The sequence below is a fragment of the Acanthochromis polyacanthus genome, chromosome 9, assembly GCF_021347895.1.
Source record: "Acanthochromis polyacanthus isolate Apoly-LR-REF ecotype Palm Island chromosome 9, KAUST_Apoly_ChrSc, whole genome shotgun sequence".
Classification (NCBI taxonomy): domain Eukaryota; kingdom Metazoa; phylum Chordata; class Actinopteri; family Pomacentridae; genus Acanthochromis; species Acanthochromis polyacanthus.
The window spans coordinates 21,288,059-21,312,548 of NC_067121.1; the positions used below are offsets into that span (position 1 = coordinate 21,288,059).

Sequence of the window (24,490 nt, forward strand, 5' to 3'; positions counted from 1 at the left end):
TGTTATATTTGAGTATATATTTTCTAAAGATACTTATCCAATTTTACTTCAGTAAGCTTTTGAATGCAGGGACTTTTTAGGATGTATTACCATGTTCTAGACTGTTGGAGGTGTTCTTTTACTTAACATTTTTATAAGATGTACACTACTGTTTCAAAGTTTGGGGTCACTTAGAAATTTCCTTATTTTTGAAATAAAAGCCTTTTTTCAATGAAGATAACATTAAATTTATCAGAAATCCAGTCTACACATTGTTAATGTGGTAAAAGACCGTTCTAGCTGGAAAAGGCTGATTTTTAATGGAATATCTCCATAGGGGTACAGGGGAACATTTCCAGCAACCATCACTCCTATGTTCTAATGCTACATTGTGTTAGCTAATGGTGCTGAAAGGCTAATTCATGATTAGAAAATCTTTGCGTAGTTATGTTAGCACATGAATAGAAGTGTGAGTTTTCATGGAAATATGAAATGACCTGCCCTGAACTTTTGAACAGTAGTGTATTTATCATACCTTAGTAGAGGCCTGAACACAGGCTGTAGTAAGAAACAAGCAACAGCTGATTCATATCAGATCATAATAATCGTATTACTCAAATTAAAATCTTATTTCTGATAGAGACATGGGTAAATCAGTGGTATGAACTTGTGCCTGTACATGGAATGGAGCATAATCATTGTGTCATAATAAGAGTAGCCTAACGCAGTGCGTCCACTTTGTGTTCGCTTCCTGTCAGTTGAAACAGAGGCTATGACTACAACTTGCATTTTCGAGTTATACATGCATGTAAAATGAAAAATGAAATCCAATTTTCCCTGAATGAATGGCTGTAATATATGTTTTGAAGTGCAATTATATCTAACTGTGCAGGCGTTTAACATCTTCACTCTCGCCTACGTCTTGCCTTAATAAAAGTAGGTATGAAATTTGATTTCTGACATCCAGACGTGTAATTTGTGTCTGAAACTGACAGATGCAACTGCAGCCAGGGAGTCAGCTGCTCTGAGTAAACGTCTGTCTTTAATTTGTACTGTTTGCTCTGGATCAGTGAACCAAAAAAAAACAAGACTGGGAGTTTTTTTTTTTCTTTTTTAGTCGCACCTCCAGGCACACTGTATGGCACACACGTTAGTTTGTGTTTCACTGTGAGGATACGGCGCGTTTCTGCTGCAGTGTGCCTCAAAGCACCATGAAAGCCTCCTGTATGGCAGCGTAGAAAATACTGGTGATCTGCGTGCTGATCTGCGCTTCAGTTTTAGCACTGGACATGATTTTCTCTGTTTTCATTTCCACTTTTCTCGTCACGCTCTGTTAAAAATGAATGTGGTCATTTTCAATACAGTCACATTTGTCATTGCCCAAAAGTGATCCGCGAGCAAACAGCAAGCCAGTCAGTGTGACCTATTTGAATGGAAAATGTTTCCTTGACTGGAAAACCACACCTGACATAGCACGTCACTCTCAAATACAATGTTCAAAAGCTGAAATGTATAAGGTGTAAAGAACGCTGGGAATATATTTGTCAGTGTTGTATTTTTTGTCGTGTCCAATCAGTTAGCATGAAGCGGATAAAACCACCGAAATGCAAGCTGAGACTATAAACAGCAAGTAAAACTGATACTTACTGTTCGGTGAGCCGGTCGCCTTTTTCTTTTTTTTTACATTTTTTGCTTTATTACAGCTCTGACAGAAATAAGTACACCGCTTAGCTCATGAACTCTCTGACAAGAAGACTGATGCTGTCAAAGTACAATGCAATCTCACCTTCCAGATCTAGAACAGGCTGTCTAACATCCACACCACCATGCTGCTGTCACTCAAACGCCCTTTGAGAAAACGTCTCGTGCTGTAGATTTTGGAGAGTATTTCAGTGAAGGAAATTGGATTTTGACTGCGTCGTCTTGTCTAACCCTAGCGCCGTGAGCAGGGATGCAGAGAGTGGCTACAGGGTTTTGAAGCAGCTGTGAAAAGGAAATCATGTCTGGATATTAGCCCGCGGATGAAATTCAAGCTCACTCTTACTTGAAGAGCTTCACATGCTTGTGCAGCTTAATATTTATGGAGGGTTTTTTTTTTTTTTTTTTTTTGCAAAGCTGCTTATAGAAACTGCATCTTTGCTTAAAAAAATGTCATGTTTGCAATAAATTAAAGTACACTAATGTTCAAAAGTTTGGGGTCACCCAGACAATTTCATGTTTTCCATGAAAACTCACACTTTTATTCATGTGCCAACATAAGGGTTTTCTAATCATCAATTAGCCTTTCAAAACCATTAGCTAACACAATGCAGCATTAGAACACAGGAGTGATGGTTGCTGGAAATATTCCTCTGTACCCCTAAGTAGATATTTCATTAAAAATCAGCCATTCCCAGCTAGAATAGTCATTTACCACATTAATAATGTATAGACTGTATTTTTGACTCATTTAATGTTATCTTTATTTAAAAAAAAAAGCTGCTTTTCTTTCAAAAATAAGGGCATTTCTAAGTGACGCCAAACTTTAGAATGGTAGTTTATGTATTAATAAATCAACTCCATGTCATTTTTCTCTCTTGCAGGTTTATGCAGATGACGTGCTGACAAAAGAGGAACAGATTGGCCTGTTGTTCAAAGCCAAACGGAAATGTGAAGGGAACATCAGATCAAAGCACAAGGTTCCTGGTGAGTACCGAACATAAAACTAAGGTCTATAGCTGTGTGAGTGACTTTGTGTAGTTGCAGTGACAATGCTAGTATGCTTAGGTTTAGCAGGTATAATGTTCAAATGAATGCAGATAATTGTGTGGGAGACATCTAAGTCTAACAATGCCACTGGAGGAAACATGAATAGGATTCATTCTCAAGGACTCATGAATGCACAGTACCATACAAACATTTGGGGTCACTTAGAAATGTCTTTGTTTTGAAAGAAAAGCATTCAGTCTAGATGTTGTTAATGTAGTAAATGACTATTCTAGCTGGAAACAACTGATTTTTAATGGAATATCTCCATAGGGGTACAGAGGAACATTTCCAGCAACCATCACTCCTGTGTTCTAATGCTACGTTGTGTTAGCTAGTGGTGTTGAAAGGCTAATTGATGATTAGAAAACCTCTGTGCAAAAATGTGAGCGCATGAATCAAAGTGTGTGTTTTCATGGAAAACATGAAATTGTCTGGGTGACCCCAAACATTGATCAGTAGAGTATGTCTATCAAATAGTAGGGCAAAGTATTTGAAAATTGCTTAGATTTTTTTATTATGGATCATGCCATGGCTAAAGAACTCAATCTGTTCTCAGAGCTGCTAGCATCAAAGAGATTCAAAGAAAAAAATCATTTGCTGTTGGTGTCAGTACTGTTAATATTCAACTGTGATGGACATATAAGAGGTTTTGTTGCTTTGAGTTTAAAAGAGCCTCATAAGGAGGATGGAGCACTGGTAAGTCACAGGACCTTCACCACAGAGACAGAGGTTTGAGTTTCACATAGTTTTGTTTTATTTTGCGATTTAAGCCTTGTTGTCAAGCGCTGTTTGGGCACCAAAACTACTTTATATTTAGGAAAAGATCATGGTTTGAGCTAAAATGCAGCTTTTATAACATTGAGCACATGTTACAAGGCAAACTTCATGTTGGCTAAAAGGGAGTGATAATGACGACACCAGAAGAGAATATTTAGCTACAGACTCATGCAGTCTGTTTCTAGCATTGAGAGATTTTTATAGGTCTGTCGAATCACCCGATGACTTGAAAAACGATGCTCAACTAAGTGTGTTTTAAATGTGACGCCAATGGGTCCTGACACAACAGCTGAGCTGGGAGTGAGACCAGATTCAAATGTGAGGAAATTTCACAGATCTTTAAATCCACTGTATGATGTTTTCTTTGTTGTTTTTTTTCCACACTGCAAGGACACACAAGATCTGTCAGCTCATTATTGTGTGTGTGTTTTTTTTTCTTAATGACAAAATAGAATGACAGGGCTTACAGTGTCGATGCGGGTCATGTAATTTGCCCAGTTAAATGTGAGGAAGAGATAACAGATACCATCCGTACACCAGTCCCTCACTGTTACAAACGCCTGTATTGACCAAACTGCCTTATTTAGCAGCAGGTTCATGCTACAAGATAACTGAAATTTATTGCAGGGTGTGTGAAATCACATGATGGCGTGATTGCAAGGTCCCACTTAATTTGCTCTAAGGTTTCCGCTTGTGATTTTTTTTCCACCACCTGCAACAGGTCAAAGAAGACTGAGCCCTTTATCACAGAAAAATAGCCGTATTTGTCACAGTTGCCATTTATTTATGTTTATATGAATTTTTTCAAATATGGATGTCTGTTTTTTTTTTAAAAAGGAAAAATTTCCATTTTGTTTACAGTGTAATTGTTGCAATTTAGCCATGCAGTGTAGTGGTGAAACAATTTGTCAGTTTATGAATCAGACTTGTTTTCACGGCTCCACAATGTGTCCCTAAAGTCTGGACACATAGGAAATGTAATTATAATGTTTTTGCCTCCACAGATTAAATATGGCTTTGTTGAAAGAAGAAAGAGCTGAACTGGTACTTCTCAGTTGATGTGAAGGGTGGTCGTATCGAACGATAGTAGCTGAATTTAATGCAGCCTGTCCTCAAACAAAAAACGACCACATAGGTCGTCTGTACACGCCCGTATTACGACCGAGTGTTACGTTTTGACGTTAAGCGACCTCAAGCGGGTGAGTAAATATCGACACTCCAGTGTCGCAGGTGAAACGTCACCATGAACAAACATTTACAGTATCTAACACTATCTCTATCCCTATCCCTAACCCTAACCATAACCATAATACTAAACCTGTGTTGCGAAAGTGAGGAAAAAGCCGTTTCGCGAGGGAAAAGTTTCATGAATTAAATCCCGTAATGCGTTCCTTTTCCCCGTAGGGGCGCTAACGTAAATACGCTCTCATGGGTCGTATTCCGGTGCACGTTACATACGACCTATGTGGTCATATGAATTTGAAGACTTGTTGGTTTAATGAGACAAAAAAATTATAGTTATTGAGATTCCCTATGTGTTCAGACTTTATTGATGCCCTGTATTACTTGTTCAAAGTGTTTTATCAGAGAAGAAGATGTAAACTATTGCACTTAATCAGCCCCAATAAGGTTTCCACTTGTCCGATTTTTCCACCACCTGCAGCTGGTTTTTCTTTTCTTTCTTTTCTTCTTTTTGAAAAGATTTCTGTCAAATCAAAGAAGATCGAGCCCTGTATCACACAAAAATAGCTGTATTTCTTACCTCAGCCATTGAGGATTGAATTCCGGCTGGGGCCAGAAGTCCAATAAAATAAACCTCCCCAAATCGACACAGAGCAGAACCTCATATTTTCTGATTTGAAATAAAATTTGTACACAGCAGTTGATGCTCCCAGACATCGGAGGAATTCTGAGTGTTGGAGGAAGGAATGAATCAACCAACACACTGTAAAACTGACCGAGAACTGAGCAAGCTGCATAACTACCACCATGATGACCGAGGAGTGAGAGTGCATGAGACTGTAAAGAGCGCCTCGTTATCTTGATTGAATGTGATTGGTGACTTGTTTGAATGTGACTGTTGATTATAAGGGCTTCTACTCATCAGCTGATGCGCACACTTCAGTGCTGTACAAGAACCGCCCTAACAAAAGGTGTCATTGACGAATTTTGTGGGGTTTTTGCCTGTATTTTGCTAAAATGCTCAAACCGATACCTTTGTGGAACTGTTAGGAAATTTAGTGTGGACTGTATGTTGATGGTTGTGTTAAAAAAATGCTGCTTCCTTTGTCCTCTTTGTGGCTTGGAGCCGTGGAGGCTGAGATTGAAGGGGAAACTGCTGCTGGGTTGTATTTGTATATTTATGGGTGTCTGAAGAGCATCATTATCCAACAGACCCCAGCATCTACTGTATCTCCGTGTGGTTACTCTCATTTTCCCAGTTGATTGTTTGGAGAGGTTTTTGGATTCCACAGGCAAACCAATCATATTATTTTCTCTTTAACCCCAGTGCATTGTGGTCGCATTGAATTCTTTGACCCTCCAGCCGATACCCCCTTAAAATGAAACACATAATTAAAAACGTTTACTTCCAGGCTCCAAACACAAAAGCTATTGTTGACTATTCCCTATAATTACATTCGCTGTGTGGTATTTCCCAACTTTTCATGGTTTTGATAAAAGTCCACAAATCACAATTGGATTTAATAAATTAAGAAAAAAGAGACAAAATTGCTACTATTGAGAACTGCAGGGGCCAAACAGCAGCTTTCACGCAGGGTTTATGTAACAACACTGTTTTCTTTCAAAGTGTACTTAAAGCTCGTGTCCGGAGTTTCCGTTTGTTTTCAATTTATGTATCATTGTTTAACAAAGCTTAAATGTGTTAGTCTTGTTCGATACTATAATATAATGTTAGTATAACGCGATATGAAAATGTATTCCTGAGCTCCGCCTTCCTCTCATAGACCCCCATGTTATTCCAAAAAGCGCCGGTCGCTGCCGACCAATCAAGTTTGAGCTTCAGCTTTGTCATGCTGTCAATCAACGGTTACGCGCACAGCAAGCAAGCCCATGCAGAGGCGGGCGAGCTACGCACTACGCAACCGCGCGCACATTTGTTTTGCTTGTGGAGGAGAGAGCATCAGAGCTCAGCAACTTCCAGAAAAGTTACCAATCCCACGGCTTGTCAGGCCAAGAGACTGCAGGACGTTTTTTGGCTCGGGGTGCTCGCGTCGCTCTCCGACCATGGCCTCCATAGCCCGCCTGACGGCTTCGTTTAGATGCCCGACCTCTGGAGGAAGATGTTGGGGCGTCTGGGACATACTCTTGGTCAGAGGAGTCATGCAATTCTGAACTCTAGATAGAAATAAATAAACAATGTAACACATATACACGCGTAAATGCACTAAGTTTGATAAACAACGTCATCGAGAGGGATACACGAGTGTAATCACATATTGAAACTTTACTCGTTCGTCCTAGCAGATTCATGTTATTTTGGTATTAGGACAAGTTAGACTCAATACAGAATTCTAACGTAATTCCTTTATTATTTACTAAATGTACTAAATGTAGAGGAGTGGAAAACAGCAAAACAGGCAAGATGCTGCAGCACTCCGGACACTCCTGTCAGCTACTGCGCACGTGCACAAATAAAGGGGCGAAATCAGAGGGAGGGAGGGACCAACAGTGTTTTGGGAGACGCTGCGATTCAAACTCCGGACATGAGCTTTAAGATGGACACATAAGGTGCTGATGCAGAGCAGTCAGTCAAACACTAGGACTCTGAGATGAGAGGCCGTGCTGCTCATCTGACCTCCATCATGTCTAATCTATCCTGTTGTCACACCTCAGCATCACCTCCAAGCTCACAGTGTTTGGATCATGAACCTCGGTGTCCTCATTTCAAAAGCTGTGGCATCAAACCAAAGAAGAAAAACCACTGAGAGAGCGCAGTACTCCGCCAAGGGTTCAAGAAAGAGATTTCTTGAACACAGGCGTGTGTTATGCATGTGTACGTTATGTCCAGATACTGAATCGCATAACCTAAATATGGAGTGGGTGGTGGGAATTGATGGGACTCGGAAACACCCCCACAATTTAATCAGTTGTTCCTTGTATCATTTCCAATGGATAAGTCTCGATATGTCCACAACGGATTTGTAGTAGGATGCAGTAGGAGAAAATGCTATTATATTTCCAGCATCTCAAAAATCAGTTTGTGCAAATGTTTTACTCTCTTAGATGTTTGATACATGGAATTAAATAAACTGGAATTTGCAGAATTATGTGATGATTGCTATTGGTTTGTCTGTCTGCCTGTTAGCAACATGACTCAAAAATGGACAAAGAGATATGGATGAGATTTTCAGGGAAGGTAAGAAATGACATAAGGACCAATTGATTAGATTTTGGCACTGATGCGGCTTATTGTCTGAATCCACAGATTTCTTAAAGATTTCTGCATCATTGTGAGATAGTGGCATGGCATCACTGTAAATATGGCAACAAATGACCGCTATGTCAGCTGCCTGCTGATGATCACAGGATTGCAATCCTACTACAAATTGGCTGTTGAGGACTTATTGGGACTTTCTCTGTTGGAAATGATGCAAGGAACAATTTATTATATTGTAGGGGTGTTTCCGAGTCCCATTAATTCCTGACACCTGCTACGTATTTTGATCACGCGATTCGGTATCCGTACATAACGTACACATGTATAACACACGCCTGTGCTCAGTGCAAGATCATTTTGTTTGTGGGTACATCTACATTAAATGGCCACATTCTGTTTTCCTGAATTTTCATCCGTTGGAAATGATACGACTGAGCGGCCTTGGCGGAATACTGCGATCTCTCAGTGCTTTTCTTGTTTCCATTTATTTTTTACAGAGCAAGGACTTAATCAGTCAGTCAATCAGCATATACAAATTCTTATAAACATTAGTTACAGCTCTTTTGCAGTGCATCATACCGTCTGTTCCAGCCGTGAACTGAGTCAGAACCCTGACAAACCCCTCAGGTGTTTCTGACTGGAATGCTGTGAGATGCTGGAGGTGTTGTTTTGGGGGTAAATCAGTGCAAGTCAGCTGACCTGCATACCTGATAATGATGCCTTACAACCGATGTGACTCACCCTGTATGTAGTGGTTGTTTCCTGACCTCTTTTGGAAGGGTGCACATGTCTGTTCAATCACATAACACTTGGCGAAATTAGAATAAGCCTATTAATTTAATAAAGAGGCAAAATGAGTCCCCAGTGTGATTGTACCACATGCCTGGATAAGCACATATGTCCTCATTTAATGTGCTTGATTTGAGATTTTTTTTCCCTTTATTTAACAGCGCATCAATCGCTTCAACTTCTCTTCGCTTGAACTGGAGTTGAACTTCAGCGTCACATATGGCTGTTTGTAATTTCGTAGCATGGAAATCATTTAAAATCTGGGTCGTGGTTAGCTGTGATGTTGAGCAAAATTATGGGGACTGTCAAGATTTTGAGATTAAGTTCAAGGAAAGCATTACTTGTGCTCTCTGATGGCCCATGTAAGTATTTTCCTTGAAATGGTCATTGAAATTTGGATAGAATTCACACAGAATTCAGTGTGCTTTTTCAAAGCGGCGTCCTTATTTTGGTGTATTGTGGTGTGGCCTTGAAGCTGTGGGTTGAGGTAAACATATAATAGCAGCAAGCATGCATTTTTTAGGACTTTGGCGTTACATCTGTATTTTTCTTGCCTGTGTTCTGCCTGACCACCCCCAGAGTTTTTTTCTTTTTTTTCTGGCACTGTAACTGTAAACTTGTGGTTTTCTGAACTATTATAGGGGATGAGGAATGGCGACGACTTCAAAACGCTCGCAGTGTGAAATGAGGGATTTGTCGAGAGTGAGGATTGGGTTAACTGCGGAGGGATTAGACTGAAAAGCTGTTGTGTTTCAGCACTTTATCTATATGCTTTTAGTCCACATTTGTTCTTAAAATACACAGAGGTCACCGCTGCATGGCTGAGACAAGGTTTTCTTTGAGGGAAGCACTGAGGTTTGCCTGGAGAGGACAGTGGAGGGATGTGGGTTCAAATCCCCAGACCTTGCAGTGTGAAAATAGCTCAGCTTTCAAGCTTGTGGTCTGGATGTAGAATAACATCAGCAATCATTATAAAAGGTTGCATGTATCAGGAGAAAATGCAGTGTGTGTTTTGACATCTGCAGGTCGGAATCAAATGAGTTGGGGGGGAAAGAAAACCTTCCGAAAACCCCAGTGACATCACTAATACCAACGTCCCCCCCATAGTCACGTTTATATTTAAATCGTGGTCAAGAAATTTACTGGAAATTATATATGTGTGCGTGTTTGGTGTTTAATTTAGCCCTGTAAGTAGGTGGTCCTATGGTAATAAAAACCTATGGCAAAAGTGAGCAGCAATTCTACTTTTACTCCCAGGATGTGTGGTCAGTGTGATTTTCAAAACTAAACTCTGCTTTTCTCCCACCAGACATCCGTAAGAATCAGTCAGCTCCACACAGTCTGCTCTTTAATTTTGTGCTCCAAGTGACAGGCAAATAAAAAGCAAGTCGTCATTGCGTCAGATGTTTCTTTGTAAGTTTGATTACAGGAATGAGAAAATAATGGATCTACAGCAAAGAGAGGATAGTTTTAGTTTTATCCTTAGCTGCTTATTAGTGGTCAAAGTGGGGCAGATGTTTTCAATAATACAACATAAATGCCAAGCCATAAGGGGGGTTCGCTGCCAGGAATCTGTGGGGAAAGGGACTTTGCTCCCACTATCAGAGGGCTGACAATTAAGGAGTTCTGTGCTGTGAAACTGGATTTAAGTTTCTCTGCCTTTGAACCTGCAGCTCTTTGTCTGAACTAAGTATAGATGCATTATTACAATGTCTTTTATGGGCTGTTCTTTACTAAAAATACACGACAGCGTCTTTGTGATCTTCAGCAATAGTACACTGTCAGCACTCTGGCAGGAACCTGAGGAAAGGCAGAAAAAAATCTAAAAGTTTTTCTTATAAGGATTCCTAGACAACTTTTTTATTCATAGTGGTCCTCCTGAGCATTTCAAAACTCTAACTAAGTTTCATTTGGTCTGCCAGTCTTATAGTTGATACAAAAAGGGTAATGACTGTTATTATTAATAATAGATAATAATTAATTATTATTTGAAAACACTTAAAGATTATTATTATTATTACTATTGCTGTTATATAAACAATTAAAGTAAATTTTTGCTATTCTCTGACATTTATCTGACTAGACAAGTAAAAAGTGAATCAAAAATGAAATTGAATATCATTAATAGGTCAAATTTAAGGCATGTAAAAAAACAAAAAACAAAACACCCCAATCTTGTAGATACAGATTTGAAAATAAAATATACAACTCAGCCCTTTTTATTTATACACAACAGGCAAGTTAGGGTGCTACAGTGCAGCCAGTGCTGCAGGAAAGCTTAAATGAATCTTAATGAGATCCATGCTAAAACCAATTCCACACCGCATAAAAACAGTATAATGTTATTAACAATGGAGGAGTTATGGAAATCCGTAGCAGCTAACAAAGAAGCCTTAATGAATAGACTAGATTCAATGGGCAGCCTGTTGTCAGCATGTTGGGAATTCCACTATTGCGAGTCTCTATTATATTACAAAACACGGGAAGTGGGCAAGTATGTGTTTTCTTTTGTGACCCATATTTTCCTTGAGCAGCACAAAAGGTGTAATTTACAGGCTCACCACAAATGACAAGGTTACTTTGCAGTGCTAATTTACATATTCATCAAATTCATGCATCTGACCTTCTTTAAAGGACCACAGGATCCTTGAAAACAAGCAGTATTACTGCTCTTCTAAATGCTTATAGACGATCACTGCAATGCTGTAGCCATGGGAGAACATCATCTGCTTTCTTTTTTTTAAGGTTAAACTGTTTTTGTGCCTGCAGACGGTTACTGCTCACCAGAATGGGATGGCATTGTTTGCTGGCCTGAAGGGCCTCCTGGAAAGCTTGTATCCACGGCCTGCCCAGAGTATATCTACGACTTCAACCATAAAGGTAAGACTGGCCCTGGATCTAGCTCCAACCCTGAAGCTCGTTCTGAGCTGGTGAAAGCACCAGGACTCCTTTGAGTATTACTGCGTACTGTAGCAACATAACCCGAACTCCCTCTGAAACCTCTTTAGCAACTTCTACAATTATGCAGGCTCCAACCCATCATTAAAAATAGGCTTTTCTGCTTGATGTCTAGGACTAGCATACCGTCGGTGTGACAACAATGGAACGTGGGAGCTGGCCACAGCCAACAAGACATGGGCCAATTATAATGAATGTGCAAAATTCCTCTACCATTACAACCACAGCCATGAAAAGGTGAGATCCACCTCATTTCCATTTACATGCTCGTACACAGTAACACCGCAGATACATTTAAATCATGTTCAATCACTCACCATTCATGCCAAATTTTGACAGTTACTTGACCCAAGGACTCTAGTTTTTTTCCTTTTCTTCAATAAATCCATGAGCATTATCATACAGTTTTAACAGCCTTCACTCTGCTACTAAGACTTTCTGCTTAATATTGAAAATATGGATTTGCTCCGGTTTAGTCACAGGAGATCAGGGCTCCGTGCAGCTGTATCTTCATGGACGTTACTGTCACCTTGGGAGGGTTGGCATAGTGATGAAGAACATCCTTCCCTCAGACTGGGGCACTATTGTCATTGTAATATCATTGTATGTTGTAGCCTTCCCATTTCCCTTCACTGGGACCAAACCATGAAAGATATTTGCAGAGCTGGTTCACAGACACACTTTTGGTCATGCTGGTTGTATTTAATGTTCTCCACTACATTCTTGAACATCTGATTCTAGTCATGCTTTTAATTTTACTTCATTTTTGTCATTTTCTGGTGTTGCGGTTGAAGAAAACAGTATTTGCAGTAGCAGAGTAAATGTGAGGACAATTATTGTTTCATATTTGTCAAGTGAAACTGCTATTGTTTACTTGTTGTGTAGGATAACAACAGGTCACAGACAGTTGCATATTTCAAGCAGAAGGTGCTCCATATTCTACCTGACCACGGCTTAAATATAACAGATGCTCAGGGTTTAGCCATGTTACAAGCTTTATTCTGACATCTGCACCACTGACTTACAAAATGAATGGCTCTAACTTATCAGAATTAAAATCATAAACCACAGCTTCCAAATACCATATACTATCTAAGCAATAATGAAAAGAAGTGTGTTTTATTAAAGCTAAACTTAACATGAGAGGGTTAAACCTCGTATTAAATGCAGCTATGAAAGCACCTTTTCACTCAGGTGCTTGTTTACAATATTCTGAAAACCAAACACTGCAGCCCCATGTGCCTGGAAAGGTGGTATAAATATGACCCTGATTGTAGTTTGTCTTGTTGCGTTTCTTTTCCTGTCATTGTGTGAACGGTTAGATGTCAGCACTGGCAGTGAAAAGTACTTGTAAGACAGGTTGCAACAATATGTTTGAAATATTAATGAGCAAAAAAAAAAAAAAAACACTGCAAAGAAATTTGTGAGATGTCTGTGAAAGTTGTCAGAGTTTGATCCTCATCCGTTTTTTTTGCAGTGAAACGATATGATACAGCTGCGGACGTTGTGTCTTTAAATGTTCATGTTCTCCTGAAGGAAGCAGCTGCAGTAGTTAATGACAAATACATATGCACAAATTAAAGCACACACAGCAAAACAGCCATACCGCAGACCAGCACCACAACTTAGACATACGGATTCTGGCATAAGCTCATGATGCTAAATGATAACAGCAGTTCAGTATCTGGTTACATCACAAGGGGCTCCTGGCCCCTTTAGCACGCTGACGCACACAGGGTTTGGCTAGTGGCTCCTCTAACAGTGTTCTCTGCCAGTCTGCTGTTGGAACATCAGACCACCCCGCCCAGCCTTTCTCAGCTCCGTCACCCATGTTAAATGTTAAATGCTGTTGCCATCAATAATGTCTGAGTACTTTAGACAGCTCTGTCACCAGATGGCAATGTGTTTTCAAATACTTTGAAGTTAATGCAAGCTGAAGTCAGGTTTTTGGGTATAAGTTCCAACACAGACTGAATGTTTGAGAATTTTTCTTTTGCGTTTAACTACATATTTGTTTTGATAAAACCACAGCAAAATTATTTGCTTCAATTTGTCTGATCAGTAAAATTTAAAGCACAAAGAGATTTCTGATGAAGTTGTTTAAAATAAAATCTTATAACGACAAGAAAAGCACTCAGAGCGCAGTACTCCGCCAAAGCTGCTCAGTTGTCATTTCCAACGACTGAAATCTTGAAAAAAATTGTGACAGAATTCACGGCACCATAGAATGTGGCCATTTAATATAGATGTACCCACAAACAAAATGACCTTGTGCTGAGCACAAGCTTGTGTTATGCATGTGTACGTTATGTACGGATACCAAATCACGTGACCTAAATATGTACCGGGCAGCGGGAATTAATAGGGCTCGGAAACATCCCCACAGTTTAATCAAACATTCCTTGTATTATTTCTGACAGATAAGTCCCGGAAAGTCCACAGCAGTGGATTTGTAGTAGGATCACAGTCATGTGATCGTCAGTAGGCAGCTGACGTAGTGTTCACTTGTTGTCATAGTTACAGTGACACCATGACGCTATCTCACAATGATACAGAAGTCTTCACACAAATCTGTGGATCCAGACTGAGCCAAATCACTGCCAAAATCTATTCACTTTGTCCTTGTGTCATTTCTGACCTTCCCTGAAAATTTCATCCAAATCCATTAGTCCATTTTTGTTGCTCACAGACAGATTGACAGACACACCAACGGCAATCATCACATAACTCCACCACATTTCTTGGCAGAGTAATAAATGGATGTGTTAAATACACTCAAGATTAGTAAAGAGAGATAGATATACATTTGAGTGTCACACAATTTTTTTTGTTGCACTTTAAAGTTACTGACGTTAAATTCTACAAATAATATGCAATGTTAAATATATATATATCCTTATATACCAAAGGATGATGTATACTAAATAAATTTTGCTATTATTTGTTTAGCTGAGGCTGCCTAGCCTTTTTTGTTTTTTTCTTCAACCCTCTGAACCCCAAGCAGTTTTGGGACATTGTGTGCTGTAACAATGAAATACAATCACCTCAAACCTCCTGCAACTAAACTGTGACAAAACAGAGATTCTCCTCACTGGCACAAAGTCAACACGATCCAAAATGGACAGTTCTTCCCTCTATTGACAGCTCCTCAGACTCTCCCTCCCATCAGATTAAGAGTCTGGGTGTCATCCTTGATTCCTCACTTTTCTTCCAATCCCATATAAATCATATCACTCGGTCTGCATATTTCCACCTCCGAAACATCAATCATCTCCACCCTTCCCTCACCCCCCCATACTACCTCTATCCTTGTCCACAGCTTGTCACTTCTTGCATCAACTAATCTAACTCTCTCCTCTTTGGTCTCCCTCACAAATCCCTCCATAAGCTTCAACTGGTCCAGAACTCAGCCACTCGCATTATCTCCAAAAAGCCCATTTCATCACATCACCCCCATCCTACAGCAGCTTCATTGGCTCCCTGTCAAATCCAGAACTGAATTCAAAATCACCCTGTATTCAATCAAAGCCATCCACAACCTCGCCCCGCTTCAGATCCAGACTCAAAGCTCACCTGTTCAAGACTATTTAATCGCTTTAATTGCTTCTTTCTTGTATGTAGTTTTATCTGTTCTGTTGTATGTTTTCTTGTAAAGTGTCCTTGTGTGTCAAGAAAGACGCTTACAAATAACTGCAGTTCAGTTGAAAAGTCACAAAAATTTCTGTCGTATGATTCGTAGCCGCAGCTGAGTCAATCATGGCCTTGTCGTTTATAACAGAATCTGGTTGACACGAATAATTAATTATTTGTAAATGAATCATGTAGAAAAAAGGGATTTTGGTGACATATGATGCTTTTAGCTTAGATTGCATTGAATTTCCCAACTGAATGGCACATCATGTAAACACTTTCAGAGAGGTGAAAATCTGGTTTTGTTATTTTTTCTAGTTTCTGTTTAATTTGTGGTATAAATTTGGCATTTTTTCAAAGATAACATGCCTTTGGGGTTCCGAGGGTTTAGCTCTATATGTAAAATGACATTAAAAAGATGGTGTGCTAACTGAATGTTGCCGTTTTATAGCCGAAGCTCCCTAAACCGTATCCACGGAAGTAGAAGATACAAGTTTAGGCAATTCTAAATAAGATTTAGTTTTTAGGGCTAAGGTTTAAAAAAAAATGTGAAAAAAACAAAATTTTAAAAATTTTAATAAATTCTTACCTCAAATATATGACCAAGAGGCTCAGGTAGTATTTTTATTTGCAGTTACTTACAATACACAGAAGTATACTTTTATTTTTTCCATGTGATGCACATACAGGCATATGGGTTCTGTAAAGTGTCTTGAAACAGTTTGACCTGTAGTTGGAGCTATATAAATAAAATTGAATTGAATTGTACCTACTTTATTCATATACACATTTGCACCTTTATATATTTTCATACTTTTCTTATGTTATTTATAGTTACACATTTTCATTATCGTTTGTGAAAATAAAATACAAAGTGAGTTTTTCTTTCAAGATAAATTTATACTAAGACCCACAGTACGTCAAACACTACTGTGAATATATTCTGTTGTCTTGTTTTTATCCGTCTTCGTGTCTTGTTGACAAAGTAGCATGCTATCCTTTTCCAACAGGACGTCTTTCACCGTTTATATCTCATCTACACCGTGGGCTACTCCATCTCTTTGGGATCACTCATGGTGGCTGTCGTCATCTTGGGATATTTTCGGTGAGTCGATGCTGCCACTGGAATTTTTCAGTTAATCCTTTCTACCACAAACGCTCCCGAGAGAGGTTTTGATACAGGGTCAGACTTTAAGGTTAGAGCAACTGCTGATGGGATCAAAATGGGGAGTCTAAATGTTTAATGGTGTGATGGCATGATGAAAGCCAGTCGTTTTATAATGCTTTTTCATAAGACACAATATGGAGCAGGGAGCATATTCATTTCATGATGACCTAATGGATAAGAGGCTTTTTTTCCCCATGAAATCATGCCATTTTCTCCCACTGGATGATCACGCGATGCGAAAAAGATTGTGTCATGGCAACGACATGGAGCACGCAAACTGTATCAAACACTACCTCTGACTTTTAACCAACTGCGATATGTCTACGTTTGAGGGCGAGTCTGCCTCCAGGCTTGCAGTAATGCATGCCTCATTGTTTGACATTTAGCTTCCTGTTTATTTTCCTGCTGATTTCAGGTTTGATGACAAACAACTATAGCTTGTGTATGGATTTTGTAATTCCACCAAGCTTACAAAGATTTCGGTTCCTAAGCCACAATGAGTGAGACTTTCGCGAGTAAGGCCTTCTGCAAATGTGAAGAATCTGAAATGGTGTATTTAATAACATTTCTACCGTAGGAGTAAAGGAGATAACAGGATTTGCTACAGATGCTGCTTTTGTCAGATTTATCTTGCCTCTCTTAAAAGAAGAAAAAACACAAAAAAACAAGGTTAAATTCAGTTTTTACATGAGGCATTTGTCGTCATTGGGATTAATGCAGGGCAGATTTTGCCGTTATTTGCTTATTTTGCCGAGCACAAGCGTATCAGGAATCGATGTGAAGGCACTGTTTACCAATGCTCCCACCAGCATGACTTGCTGTACAGGCAGCCAGTCAGAAGGGTTTAGGAATGCTCCCAACTGGCACCAGGAAATCTACGGGCCAAATGAGTTTAATAAGTTATCCCAGGGGCCCATCTGACGTTCTGGCTCATGTCCTCCGGAGTGCTCGAGCCATGTCTCCCCTTCAACACATCAGCTTTTAGTCGGGAGAGCTCGTAAATGTGTTCCAGGGAGAGAAAGGGGATATTTTACATTAGCAGTTGTGTTCCGAATTTTTCACCAGGGAAATGTACGCTAGATTAGTTTCTCTAAATCAATTGGTCTCTGACGGTAGCTTGTCAAAAAATCTCCTCATTAATGAAGCTTTAGAGGAAGAAATGTAGATAGAGAAAATTATGGATACACTAGTCATGCACTATCCACTAAATGTTGAGGATTTTAGGCTTTAGACTGTTTTAGTTGACTCTCGGAATTTTTGGCACAAATGAATATTCAGTAAATATTATCGCTGACTTCTTTTTTCTTGACTGTAATAACGTAACTTTTGTGGCTATTGATCCAGCAAATTGATTCCACTGGAGGATGACGCTGAAAGCTCACTCCAAAGTAAATGTTTAGGATGTTCTGGGGGGGAAAAAAAATTGACAGATAAACGTGCGCTTGTCTGGAAGTTCATTTGCATACTTTTGTAATGTCCAACACATGCTTGCAATTTCGGTTTTACTGCTCACTTTGAGCGTAGCAATTCAATATTTGTGTGTTTCAAGCCCCCTAAATCTCAAGAATGTGTTATAGTCAGCGTGGAATTCAGCTGGCTCTAATTAGGATGAGTATTGTTCATGTGTGTGAATACACGCTCACTCGAAGGTGTGCCAACCCACATAAAACACACAGGCGCAATTTTCTATCTCTTGACCTTGCTGCTCTTGTTTGTTTCTCCCTCCCAGACGATTACACTGCACCAGGAACTACATCCACATGCATCTCTTTGTGTCCTACATGCTCAGAGCTATTAGTATTTTTGTGAAAGATGTCGTTCTCTACTCTGGATCGGCGTTGGAGAACATGGAAAGAGTCACAGTGGAAGACCTCAAGTCCATTACTGAAGCTCCACCAGCCAACAAAACACAGTTTGTAAGTAAAACCAATGCAAAATAAACACACCCTAAAGATGGAAGGGACATAAAGTGCAGTAATTACACTACTGTTCAAAAGTTTGGGGTCACTCAGACAATTTCATGCTTTCCAGGAAAACTCACACTTTTATTCATGTGCTAACATAACTGCATGAGGGTTTTCTAATCATCAATTAGCCTTTCAACACCATTAGCTAACACAATGTAGCATCAGAACACAGGAGTGATGGTTGCTGGAAATGTTCCTCTGTCTCCCTATGGAGATATTCCATTAAAAATCAGCCATTTCCAGCTAGAACAGTCATTTATCACTTTAACAAGGTCTAGAATGTGTTTTGGATTCATTTCATGTTTTCTAATGCATTTCTAAGTGACCCCAGATTTTTGAACGGTAGTATAGAAGGAAAGAAAAGGAAAACTATCAGTTATGTGTTGTCATAAGGAACCAAGCACATCTAGAAATTATTTTCATGTTGCTGTGCTTATGGTATTCCAAATAACATCTAATATAGCCAGTAAAGATTTGTCAGATCTTCTCTAATCATAATCGGAACAGAAGTCACCAGTGTTTGGTAGCTTTATGCGCACAGATAATTTGATTTGTAATGTCGTGTGGTGTTAAGCGCTTTGCTTCCCAAGAGGAAGTGGTACATGAATTTTGCAAAGTCTCACCTGCTTTTCCACTGCTGGAGCAAATAAACTGTACTGTTTGTCACCATGCCAAGGTTTTACTAGGCCAGTACTTGGCTTTTCCTTTCAGAGTCAAGTCTTTAAGAAAAAAAAATGGGGAAGACTGTGTACTTTTCATGGATGGTTTAATACACAAACAATTTGGACAAATTATTTTTGCATTTTTGCCTAGTGCATTCAAAGTGTTTTGTTGAAGTAGATGACAAGAAGAAAGAACGTACATGTTTGTGCATTGGAATAATAAATTCTAATGTCTGGAGAAAATAAGATACCTTGATTAAAATGGAAATTAGGCTTTTTTACCACCTTTGTCCTTTATCATTGACTACTACCGATATTAAATTTTGAATAAAATTACATAACATAGCCAGGCACATACATCATAGTGTGGATGTACACTACCATTCAAAGGTTTGGGGTCACCCAGGCTATTTCATGTTTTCTGTAAAAACTCACATTTTTATTCATGTGCTAACATCATTGCACAAGGGTTTTCTAATCATCAATGAGCCTTTCAACACCGTTAGTTAACACAATGTAGCATTAGAATACAGGAGTGATGGTTGCTGGAAATGTTCCTCTGTACCCCTGTGGAGATATTCCATTAAAAATCAGTCATTTCCAGCTTGAATAGTCATTTACCACATTAACAATGTCAAGACTGTGTTTTGGATTCATTTCATGTTTTCTTCTTTGAAAGAAAAAGATTTTCTTTAAATAATAAGGATGTTTCTAAATGACCCCAAACTTTTGAACAATAGTGTATGTAATGCTAAATCAAGATTCTCATGATTCACCTTTCCTTTGGATATTTTATTTCTTTTACTGACTAATTTCATCAATCTATCTGATTATTACATATGTGCCTTTTATTTCTTTGAATAATGACGCTGGTCTGTTCTATTTAATAACAGAAAAGGGTTTGAAAGAAGTAATCCGCAGCTTTAGAAATCCACTTAAATCCAGAATGAAAACCAAAAAAAAGATCAAGTTTAGCAACACAAATATTCAAATCGCAGAGCCGTGTCTCCACAAAAGGTCCAATTAAAAAGCTGCTCCATGGCAAAACCTTTGCTGTTGTCCAGTGATGCTTGTTAAAACACAAACTGACAATAGGACTAATCAGTGCAGGGAGAGAAGAGCACTGAATTGGCTTCTAATAATCACGGCATGACAATACAGCAGCAACAGTGTGGAGGCTGACTTAACTGGATCCAAATCAATAGCTAACTAAATCCTTTTTGGCTCCTGGGAATTCTACAATACAGCAGCATGTAATTCCAGCAGGATTCATTTTAACCTGATCAAACAGCCATGATGAATTCAACAAAATGTCACCACCTGAGTGTGAAAAGTACTGGGCATCTGCTCATTTGAAACCAGGGCATTTATTTATTCATTTGTTTATATATATATATATATATATATATATATATATATATATATATATATATATGTTGGTAAATTTACTGTAATCAGTACCTCGTGTGAGTTGTCTCCTTGTTTTCACTGCTCTCCGATACAAGCCAGACGAGCCCAAGGGAAATTTTCCTGGTCTACAAAGCAATTAAAGCACCTCACTGCTGAAACACCTCCACTTTTCCTATAATCTCTGCCTTGAATCTTGAGTTTTATTGTTTAACTTGTGGCAGTTATACTTGCTTCAGTCAAGTGTGTCTTTAGTGGTGTTTTTTGTAGTTTAATGATACATTCACAGCACATCACTTCTAAAATTAAACATAGCTGATATGATAAGTACAGTCATGCCAGTCACTGATATTCTTCTTTGTCTTTTTAATTGTCAAACACAATGACTGGCAGCCAGAAGCTCTTTTGAAAACGTTAACCATATCTTGCCTTATCTTCCCAGTCCGAATGTTATGGATAAAAGTTCTGCTATTTTCACTTCCCTTCGTGTAGAAATGAAAGCAACAGCGCTTTTAAACAACAAGCTCAGACTAAAGCTTTGTCTTCCCCAAGTGTAGATAATGAATTAAGAGACCGGAGCGGAGGCAAATAGCAGGCACAGACATCACTGACATTTTAAATGTGTGAACTTTATTCTGCTGTCAGCTTGTTATCACACACGTTTCAAGATCAGAGATGGAGGAGTAAAGAAACATGTTTCCTATTATTAAATCCAATGCATTTTATCCATCTATCTATGGATTTAATAATGCACATAAAAATAAAAACAGAGCTTGCTCATGTGGAATCCAAGGGCTCTTTGGACTTGATAGGTTTTTACTTTACATTTTATTAGTCAGGTTGATCTCTAAAATTGTTATTACTGTGGACTATCAGCCTTAATAGTCAGGTAAGGTTGTATTTTATGTCAGGTTTTAATCTTTCATAATTAAATTATTGGAGCAGCTATTGCTTTATATGTGCAGTAGAAATACCAGTGACTTGACATAAATGTAAAACAAATAACACAAGCACAATATTGTGTGCTATTCTTCTCAGAAATTGTATAGCCTTTATTTTTGTTCAAACGTAAAAGGTTTGAAAAGAGGCCCAGGGTCCCTAAGAACTACAGTCAGTAATCAATAATCAATTGGTCAACCACTGTAAGGCTTTTAGGAGACACAGTGGTGCTGTTGAATGGTAAATAAATCGTTGTGCTAATAATGGTGATCTAATGCCCTAAGAATTAGATCTATGGATACAGCAAGTATAAACCAAGAACGTAGCAAAGTGGAAATTTTTTTTTGGTCTCTGAAGGAGTTAGATGAACGGCTCGGAGATCAACAAAGTCAGTCAAATTAAAATCAATCCTCCTCCTGTCTGTTGCAAAAACAATGACAGTTCATTCAGTAGTCTTTTAGTTTTTCAAAATAATTCTCACAAAACCTAAAGTATCATTTGATAGAGAAGTCAGGGGATCACAGCCCCACGACTGCTTTCTTAATAAGTGAAACCTTGTGCCTGCTGGTGACGTGGAGGAAAAGTCCAATGATCCTCAAACTCCTCTGGGGACCATAAAATTTAATGGCAATCCATTAACTTTCAGATGCATACTTGGGGCTGTTAGTGACCCAGAACCTTTTAACACCCTGTGTAATTCCTTCATTTATTTAGGTAAGCACGCCTGCTCTCCCTTGTATTTCTCTCACTATTTAAATTGTTCTGGCGTCAAACTATCAGAAATGACATTAAGTATTGCTTTTATTTAAAACAACTGTGTACGGTACAGTTAGTGACCCAAGATATGTAATAATAGTACACTGTTACGGTGCCTAAACCCAGACAAAGTGATACACAAGTGTGTCTGTCTGGATTATTGTCACAGAAGCATAATGATGTAGCAGGTTTAGTTCAGAGCAGCGTTTTACTTTTGGAGAGTTTTATTGACGACAGCTCTGCCAAAATAGATAAACCTGAGACCGCTGAGCTTTTCTGACATTCCTAAACCAGAACATTGAAAAGTAGAAATTAAACAGCATTTCACAGCAAATGACCCTACATTCATAATATGTTTAGTTACTGTATCAGCAACCAGGGAAAGTTATGACCGATAAAGTAATCTCGTATAGTTTAACTGTGTTAAAACTGCTGCTATAAATATACATGTTGCTTGCCTGAAGATCCCGCAAACATACTCTCGCCTGGAAAACACTGTTATTAAATTGCTGCTGTGACCCCAGCTGGAGAAAGGAAGGCATGACTCACTCTAAAAGTCTTTAGTCAAACCAGAGGCAAGCCACTTCAGATGAAAAATCTGCAAGAAAAAAACCTGGGAGATGCCTTATCTATATATCCCCACTACCACATTGCAGTAATCACAAGCCCTTGACTGTGATTAGTGATCACTGTGGTGACTAATCTGGATTACAGCACACCGTGTGCAAGATAAGACAATATAAGAATCAAACATATCATTCTACGGGGAGAAATAAAAGATTTTTCTGTATGCTCTACATATAAAAATGATTTTTAAAAGCTGTCAAATGACAAAATGTATTTTGGGGTGTTTGTTCTACCCTCTGAAAAGCATAGTCAATATGTTTTTAATTTGCTTTGTACAGGTAAAAAATTAAAAAGATATGAAGGCAGGACACATGAAACAGATCTAAGAAGAGTCAAAAATAAGGGATAAATCTAACAAACTAAATATATTAAAACGGATAAACAAGAAAGGAAACATTATAATGCAGTTACAGTGTAGTGAATATACAATATGAATGGTTTCAAATTTAATTTAGTCAAAGTCTGTAGCAAACTGAGCTGGGACGGAAGGAACTGAGAAGTGGAACAGGACTGCAGTATTCTTCAGGTTTCTCAGACTTTCTGTGAGTCTATTTCAGTTACATACAGCATAAAATCAGAATGTTTCCTCTCCATGCTTAGTTTTAACCCCGGAGGACAATAAGAAAACCTGCCCCAGCCAACCTGAGAGGTGTGAATCGTTCATAATGTAGCAGCAGGCAACCCATTCAGTACATTTTACACCACAGGAAACCAGCGCAATCCTGAGAAAGCTGGAGTGGTCCACATTCCTGGTCTTTGTGAGGCCTGTGGCAGCATCATTCAGAATCAGCTGCAGCTGTCTGGTGCAATGGACCAAATTGTATTTTGTGTTATATCAAGAAATATGTATTCAGCCAAATAATGGAGATTACTGGACTCCACTTCCAGACCCTTTAGTTCATATGCAGCTGTTTGATGGCGCATGAATGCAGTGTAGTGTTTTGAAGGATGTGTTTTGTATTCATCTCTTTGAGTTTTGCTTGGCTTCATTCAGCTACAAACTCAACAGCTGCACTCCATCAGAATCAATCAGCATCATGACAAAAGTGAAACGTGGAAGCTTTTCAAAACAATCCTTCATTGCACCACAATACCACCTGTGGCTGTAGATCTGTGTTTGAGTTATGAGAGCAGAAATGCGAGATAAAGTTGACAAAAACATAACGTGTGTTTGAAAAGTGTGACTTTATGCCGATGCGATTCTGTCTGTTGATCGATTTAATATGCCGTGCTTGTCTGCTCTATGTGTACAGATTAGCTGCAAGGTGGTCGTGACCTTGTTCATGTACTTCCTGGCAACCAATTACTACTGGATTCTTGTGGAGGGCCTCTACCTCCACAGTCTCATCTTTATGACCTTCTTCTCAGACAGAAAGTATCTATGGGGATTTACTCTGATTGGATGGGGTGAGTTCTGCTTCATTAACATTGTACTTGCATACACATGAATACAGCATACAATACCTGTAAAAAGTATTCACTCCCATTGGAAGAAAGTATTATTTTAAGTTAGTAAAAAAAAGTGAAAACTAATTTTTGCAAAATCATGTTGGTTTTTCAAGAATATAAAATCTTAAATGATTGCACACATATTCACCCCCTTTAAAAAGACTTGCCTAATTCTACACAGGTGCAGATAATTGATGCTAGAAGTTACAGAATTACTCTAATGGAGATCATCTGT

The 24,490-nt window shown here is 38.8% G+C and overlaps 1 protein-coding gene across 1 annotated transcript in view; it reads left to right on the forward strand.

Annotated features, from left to right (window-relative positions):
* pth1r (parathyroid hormone 1 receptor) overlaps positions 1 to 24,490 on the forward strand; it is a 57,315-nt gene that overhangs the window by 25,040 nt on the left and 7,785 nt on the right. The window contains exons 2-7 of the mRNA XM_022208088.2: positions 2,562 to 2,664; positions 11,462 to 11,572; positions 11,766 to 11,887; positions 16,291 to 16,385; positions 18,178 to 18,364; positions 24,060 to 24,213. Of these exons, the coding sequence (XP_022063780.1) occupies positions 2,562 to 2,664; positions 11,462 to 11,572; positions 11,766 to 11,887; positions 16,291 to 16,385; positions 18,178 to 18,364; positions 24,060 to 24,213 (772 nt within the window). The remainder of the gene's footprint in view (positions 1 to 2,561; positions 2,665 to 11,461; positions 11,573 to 11,765; positions 11,888 to 16,290; positions 16,386 to 18,177; positions 18,365 to 24,059; positions 24,214 to 24,490) is intronic.